This window comes from Coenobita brevimanus, chromosome 4 (assembly GCF_032717465.1).
Source record: "Coenobita brevimanus isolate Jiangsu-jjx chromosome 4, ASM3271746v2, whole genome shotgun sequence".
NCBI lineage: Eukaryota > Metazoa > Arthropoda > Malacostraca > Decapoda > Coenobitidae > Coenobita > Coenobita brevimanus.
In genome coordinates this window covers 32,486,142-32,494,260 of record NC_136957.1, presented here as the reverse complement: position 1 = coordinate 32,494,260, position 8,119 = coordinate 32,486,142, and the positions used below count along the sequence as shown (strand labels likewise).

General features: G+C 38.3%; 1 protein-coding gene across 1 annotated transcript in view; it reads right to left on the bottom strand.

The window, feature by feature from the left end:
- Window positions 1-414: 414 nt before the first annotated feature.
- LOC145394684 (single insulin-like growth factor-binding domain protein-2) overlaps window positions 415-8,119 on the bottom strand; it is a 469,535-nt gene continuing 461,830 nt past the window's right edge. The window contains exon 3 of the mRNA XM_080268461.1: window positions 415-579. Coding sequence (XP_080124587.1) covers window positions 457-579 — 123 coding nt within the window. The 3' untranslated portion in view covers window positions 415-456. The remainder of the gene's footprint in view (window positions 580-8,119) is intronic.

Here is an 8,119-nt window from a genome sequence, read left to right as displayed (position 1 = left end):
TGGAGCGGTCCCTTGCTCTTAATCCTTTAGATCCGCGACGTCTTTTTTGCCGCTATCAGATGAAACTATTTAGTCAAGAACAGACCTCCACCAACTATATATATAAATAACTCAGGTTCGAAAAGGCTATGTAAAGATTGATATAATTATCTGGACTTGGTAAGAAAAAAAAATCACCTAACTGAAAGGTTTAGTAATCCGGACACTACTAACCTAGCCTGATGACTTAGCCAACAGGTAACCATTCTTCAACAGGTGACCAAATCAACAGGTAATCACTTCGGTAGGTAACTTCAGCAGGTAATAAATGGACAAGTGACATCAGCAGGTAAATGGTCAGCAGGTAATAAATGAGCCTGTGACACTGTTAACAGGTAAATGTTCAGCAGGCAATAGTAGTACGTAATAATATTATAATCAACAGGTAACTACATCATCAGGTAACATCACAGGTAATTAATGCACCAACTCGTCGCTAACGCAGTAGCCATTATCGATGTCATTTTGTTGCAAGCACCACAGACCCGTGCCACACTTGCCGTACATATCCCAGATGCCCCCGCACTCCTCACCCGGGCCCTGTGGCGGAGAAATGGGATTAAGACCCGTATTCTCGAAGTTTATGGAAGCTCCCTAACGTCTCTTCGTTAGTGATTTATTTTCGGGGTATGGTAGGTTAATATCCTTCTGCACATTAGCTATGCACAAATGGTAAAATTAGAAGGATTTACATAACACAGGAGAGGACAGTAAGGAGTAATAAGTAAATTGCTGTGTCCACTTATGTTAGGTTAGTATAAGTTAGCCAGTAATGATGATTATAGACCGGGATGGGTTAGGTTAGATATCTTAGGTTTGCTGGTAAATAAGATTGCAGATGAGGCTAGGTTTGGTACTGTATTTTGTTAGAAAGTACGATTGCAGATTATATGAAATAAGGTTTGGTTTGGTTTGTCCTGATTTGGTTAGATTAGGTTAGAATAGTTAGGATTAGATGTGGTTTGGCTGGGTTTGTTTTTTGATGAGCTGGGTTGGATTGAGCTGGGTTGAGATGAGGTGTGTTGGGATGAGTACAAAGGAGTATAAAGGAAAGCAAACAGAAACAGACCTAATGTTCCTTTCGAGGCTGCTCGTTACAGAGAAGACTATCACTATGATATCTAATTCTACTAGTTGAAGGTAAGGACAGTAAAACAAGAAGAGAGGCTGTGGAGAGGAGTGTAAAAATTATCGCACGACCGTTTACCTGAGCATATCATTGAAGGTATGCTGTAAACGAGGAAAGCATTAACGACGCTGGGTGGTAACCTTATAACCAACCAACACGTGTTCCGTACGTGACAGCACGTGGGTTGGCGGAGGGTTAGTGCCCCTCCCCAGAAAACAACCACTGTAAGTAAAAATACTAACAAGAGGCCTCGGACCAGGACGGACCAAAAGGTGACGACTAAGGACCGAAATAAGGACTTGGTACAGATAGCAACATGGCACGTAAGGAGTGCAAATGATGAGGTGAAAGAGAGATTGTCCAGGTGCTTGAGGGTGCAAAAGTCTATGTATGTGGGTTAACTGAAACTAAATGATGAGGTGAGAGTGTGAGAGAATGGGAGTATGGATATAGGACTACATAATAGATAGATAGATAAATAGATAGATAGAGATGAGAAGGTGTTGTGTTTGCGAGAAGCGAGCAGCGCTAAACGCTTACACGGAGGAAAGCTGACGACAGCGGCCAGTAAGGAGATGATGCAGTTAGCTGTCAGCAGTCCTCTCGTGAGAAAGTTCTGTTGCCATGAGGAACATACGTGACACACACACCCTACTACACCAGATTTTAGGAAAGAGAGTTTAGAAGGAGACAAGCGACCCTAGAGAGAGGTCGAGACGGAGATTAGCCTTAGAACAGAGAGAGAGAGAGAGAGATAGCGAGACAGGGAGGTAGCTACCCAGGACTTATACTATTATACCTGTTTAATATTTCCAAGACAAATAAAAATAGTCCCATACTATTCTTTACCTCTCCCGTCACTACATGACATCTGGTGGGGAAACTACTACAAGATATAAAAGCCGCTCGACCACAAGTCTAAAATATACGCCTCTACAAGCAAATACAAAGTCGCTGCTTTATGATACAAAGTCTTTATGACATTTGGTAGCAGCGAACGTATACGAACCTCGTCTACGAATCAACATTAAATTCCTACAAAATATCAAGATTGACAACAACCAACAATATCAGCTCCTGCCCCCTCCGTCTCTCAGATCATTACGCTGATGCAGAGGTCAAGAGATCACTCGACGCCTTGCAAGTAGCTTAACGACAAACCAGCAAATCTGCGGACATCGTCTCCGAATTAAAAGCAAATTTCTACAAAAGCAACCGATACTACAAGATTAGCTTCAGTTCTACACTGAATCCTACAAAATACAGCCTACAGTGCAAATAGTCTACAAGTCTACGACGAATAAGCGAACTACAGCCATCTACAATCAACTACAATTAACAACTCTACGTCGTCTGTATAATCTTCTACACGCACCTACAAGTAGCGGCAGTCTTCATCCTACAACGAGTAAATCACAAGAAAAAAGGACCAAGAATACATCAAGAAAGAAAGAAAACATACAAACAAACAAACAAACAAACGAAGAGTGAGAGACGACTCACAACTCATAACCACCAGACCTCACTCTCCTCTCTCTGCTACATCCACCCAACCCCCAACTCTTACGCAGGTGTGAAGAGGTCAGGACAACGAAGCAAACACCAAGTCCATATTCACAACTCATCTTACTCACTCGTCTTCACTCAAGTTACTCATCGCTACTCATTCACTCACCACAGCTACCAGTGTGGGAAGTTGAGGTCATCATGCGTGCTTGCTGAACAGACGCCACGTCAGTCAACACACCACCTGCACCACCACTCACACCATTCCCACCACGGTAAAATTAGTGAGTTACATAGTTACTTCATTTATACAATACACAGTGATAGACAATAAGCTTCTGCACAAACATATAAAACGTGCTGTATAGTTACAGCTTAAATACACATACTTATTTCAGTTATCTGCATAACTCAATCACTAAATAATCACCAACAATAAATATTCTACACTGTATATATTCATTCATTTATTATAACATTTATTTACTACCAACGAGTGTTACCATTTATACCTACGTAAAATACGTGTTTCATACATACAACTATACATTAATTATATCTACAAAGTAATAAAGAAAATATACCATCACAGTTACTCAGTGAGCAATTAAAAGAACTGCATTAAACTTTTATTAATTAAAGCTACCTAGTGGAAACAGATAAATTAAATTACAAGGTAAACTAGAAAAAAAAAAAAAAAATGGCCAACACAAATGCCGTTAGCAAGAGTGAACATCTTCAACACAATCGTGAAGACAATGATTTCCACACAGTGCTGACACACATATTACCCACGATAGGAACAGGTGAACAACAAGTCAGTGTGTATAGTTAATACTGTATATAGTGTATATATTTTTTATATAAAATAACAAAATATGGGACTATATAATATCATTTTCAGTAATATCTGTGCAATATAAACTAACCTTTAAAAAAGTATCTCAAGGAAATTAGTCAGCAATTATGCAACCATGAACAACATGGAAAAAAGCGTACGCAAGCAAAGAGAAACAAACTATGGAAAATCAATACATACAAAAAAAAAAAAAAAAAAAAGAAAAGGAAAGGAAAGAAAGAAAGAAAAGTAAGAAGGAAAAAAGAGAAATAAAGTAAGATCACATAACAAACAAATGAAAATAAGTGTAAATGTTACTATATATGCCAAAATACCACATAAACTACAAACAAAAAAGCAAATTGTGTCTCCACAAACAAGTGGCATGACACATCATCACTATCATCGACCGCAGCATATGTTAGGACTGCAGTTATTACAATTATGTTACTCCATATTATAATTATGTAACTACAAACAATATGTACCAATTTATGTGACAGTTGCATTAACAAGATGTAACTTTTATGTAACTTTAACTACAATTATGTAACTACAAACGATAGGTAACAATTATGTAACGACAAACGATTGCATTATGTTACACTTTGCCAATTATGTAACAGTTGCATTAACAAGATGTAACTTTTATGTAACTTTAACTACAATTATGTACCTACAAACGATATGTAACAATTATGTAACGACAAACGATTGCATTATGTTACACTTTGCCAATTATGTAACAGTTGCATTAACAAGATGTAACTTTTATGTAACTTTAACAACAATTATGTACCTACAAACGATATGTAACAATTATGTAACGACAAAACAGTTGCATTAACAAGATGTAACTTTTATGTAACTACAATTATAAGGCCAACACAATTATGCATTAACACAATATTTGGTAACAATTCATAAAATGTTACAATTATGTAGTACCACAATGTTAGTACAATATTATAAGTCATACAATTATAGCACAATTCTGTATTACCAGTATCATCATACAAGTTAGGTGAAATATTAGACATTACTAAAGTGATAACTCAAATATGTAATGTATAACCTAGCAGTATTACCATTGCACAATTATATGCGTACGTCTGTTGGCCATGCACAGAATGCATGCAAGAATTGCTAATTTGGAGTCATTGTTTAGTGGGGGGAGAGTTAACATCACAGTTAACCACCCTGAATGAAGTGTATATATTTTGTATATAGTATTAATTATATATAAAAAAAAAATAATAATAATAATAATAATAATAATAATAACACAAAGAAGAATGACCCATATATGGCAGACCAGTACCATTATCTTTAAATGAAATATTAATAACTCTTACAATAATCTTAATTTTAAACTATTTTTATTCTTGCATGTATGCATTTCACTATAATAACCCAAGTACATACTGTATTACAGTTAAATAATTTACTTTAATGCATTTATTCCAATATGTATTCAACTTATTTAAAATGTAATATTACTGAATAATCACTATTTACTATGAATAATATATGTATACAATATTCATACAATTATGTTACTTTACAATATTATGTATTTCACTTAATTAGCTTATAAGTTCATTATAATGTGTATGTAGTATGTATTAATATATTATAACTATTAAATGTCGATTGTACGCCATTTTCGCGCGGCCGAGCAAATATAGGACTACATAATAGATAGATAGATAAATAGATAGATAGAGAGACAGATAGAAGCAGGAAGTCGAATGATGAGAAGGTGTTGTGTTTGCGAGAAGCGAGCAGCGCTAAACGCTTACACGGAGGAAAGCTGACGACAGCGGCCAGTAAGGAGATGATGCAGTTAGCTGTCAGCAGTCCTCTCGTGAGAAAGTTCTGTTGCCATGAGGAACATACGTGACACACACACCCTACTACACCAGATTTTAGGAAAGAGAGTTTAGAAGGAGACAAGCGACCCTAGAGAGAGGTCGAGACGGAGATTAGCCTTAGAACAGAGAGAGAGAGAGAGATAGCGAGACAGGGAGGTAGCTACCCAGGACTTATACTATTATACCTGTTTAATATTTCCAAGACAAATAAAAATAGTCCCATACTATTCTTTACCTCTCCCGTCACTACATGACATCTGGTGGGGAAACTACTACAAGATATAAAAGCCGCTCGACCACAAGTCTAAAATATACTTCTCTACAAGTAACTACAAAGTCTTTATGACATGGATGGGGTATATGCCCGGTAATAGGTGAGAATGAAAGGGCAAAAGAAGGAGTGTGTATTGTTGTACTAGACAGAAGGAGAATATAAAAGAATATGGATCAGTTGGCTCAAGGATTGTGTGGGTAAAATTGAAAGTTGGAGATTGTGTGCGTGGATGCACCAACGCAAGATCGTGCAAGAAGTGTGAGAGAAGAGTTCTGGACAAATGTGGAAGCATGCATGGAAAAGTTTGAAAGGAATGAGAGAGTGTTTTTGACTGGAGATATGAATGGAAAATTAGGGAATATGAAGGTGGATGGAGTAGTTCATGAGTGGGATGCGCCTCCAGAGATGGATGAGAATGACAGTGCTTCAGTGCGCATTTGTGCCGGAGGGGGTTGTTGATAGTAATACCCTCTTCAGGCGCAAAATGATCCACAGGAATACGTGGAAAGTGATGAGAAGGGTGGGTGATGAACTGAATGAACGGAAGGCAAAGACTGATTACTGTATGTGTGTGTGTGTGTGGATGAAAGAATGAGAAGGTGTGTAATGGATGCAAGAGTATATAGAGGTTGAAGAAGTGGACTTTCGGACCACCACTTAGTGGTGCTCAGAATGAAAGTCCAAATAAAATGGAGAAATAGAAGAAGGGAAGGACAGGAGGAAGTAGTACATACAAGGAGAGTGGAAAAGTTACAAGAGGATGGAAAAGGGCAGACTATAAGAGGGAAGTGGATGAGCGATTAGGTAAATATAGATTGGAGCAGATGGGAAACGTGGAAGGTGTGTGCAAGATATTCACAGAAGAAAACTGTGCAGCATGTCAGGTGGTGTGTGGGGGTGAAGAGAAGACGGAAACGGGTGCAGGGAACAGCATGGTGCAATGAAGAGGTGAGAGAGGCTGTGGCACAAAAGAAGAAAGCATATAGTGAGTGGATGAGAAACAGGGGCGTGGAAGAAGTTGAGAGACAGAAGAGATAGGTATATGTAGAGAGGAACAGAGAGGTGAAAAGATTAGTAATAGAGAGTAAGAAGAGAGTGGATGAAGAATTTGGACGGAACTTGAGTGTAAAGTGGAGAGAATGTAAGAAAATGTTCTAGAAAGAGGTAAAGAAAGTTAGACAGGGTGCCAAAGAAGTTTTCTGGGGAATGAAAGATATAAATGGTAGAATACTAGTGGAGAAGGGAGAGAAAGTGAGCAGATGGAGAGAACATTTTAAGGAATTTTTGAACATAGAGAATGAAAGTAATGCAGGTATAAGTGGCTGGGGAATGTCTGGGAGAAGGAGGGATGTGACAAGAGAGGAAGAAATCAGTAGGATGGAAGTTGTGGAAGCAATGAAGAAAGTTAAGATGGGGAAAGCCCCAATTATTGATGGAGTGTGTGGTGAAATGCTGAAGCATTGGGGAGAAATAGTAGTATAATGGATGTGGAAGATGTGCAGATTGACATGGGAGGAAGGTAGAGAAACGAAGGATTGGAAGTCAGGTATAATGAGTCCCTTAGCAAAGGAAAAGGGGAAAAAGAAGTGTGTGGTAATCATGAGGGCATTTGTCTTCTTAGTGTAACAGGAAAAGTATTTGGCAGGATACCTATTGACAGAGTAAGGGAATTAACAAAGGAATTAGTTGGAGAAGAACATGCAGGTTTTAGGAAGGGAAGAGGTTGTGTAGATCAGATATTCATTCTTAGATCCTTAGTGGAAAAGTTTCTAAAGAAGGGAAAGAAGTTGTATGCAGCCTTCAGGAATTTGGAGAAAACATATGCCAGGGTAGACAGACATAGATTATGGAAAGTATTAAGAATATATGGAGTAGATGGCAAGTTCTTGAAGGCCGTGAAGAGTATGTATGAGGGTGCTTAGGCTGCAGTGCATGTGGATAGTGAACTGAGTGAATTTTTCTATTTGAAGGTTGGATTAAAACAAGGATGTGTTATGTCTCCATGGGTGTTCAGTCTGTATATGGATGAGGTTTTAAAAGAGATACTAGGTAGGGCAGTGGATGCTGGAGCGGCCTAGTGATAGAGGGAAGTGTTTGGAAACTCCCTGTACCGTTGTTTGCAGATGATACTGTGTTGTTAAGTGAAGACGAAGGGGGGCTGCAAGGCTTGGTGGATGAGTTTGGGAGAATGTGTAAGAAACGGAATCTAAAGGTGAATATAGGGAAGAGTAAAGTTATGGTTATCGAGAAAAGTGAAGTCGGTGAATGTACCGTGAGACTGGATGTGGAGGAAATGGAAAATGTGAGTACGTTTACGTACTTGGGTAGTGTGATGAGTAAGGATGGAAGTTTGGAGGATGAAGTGTTTGATAGGGTGCAACAAGAAAGAAAGGTTGCTGGTTCCTTGAAAGCAATGATAAGAAACAGGGAAGTGAGCATGAAAGTGAAAAAGTTACTAC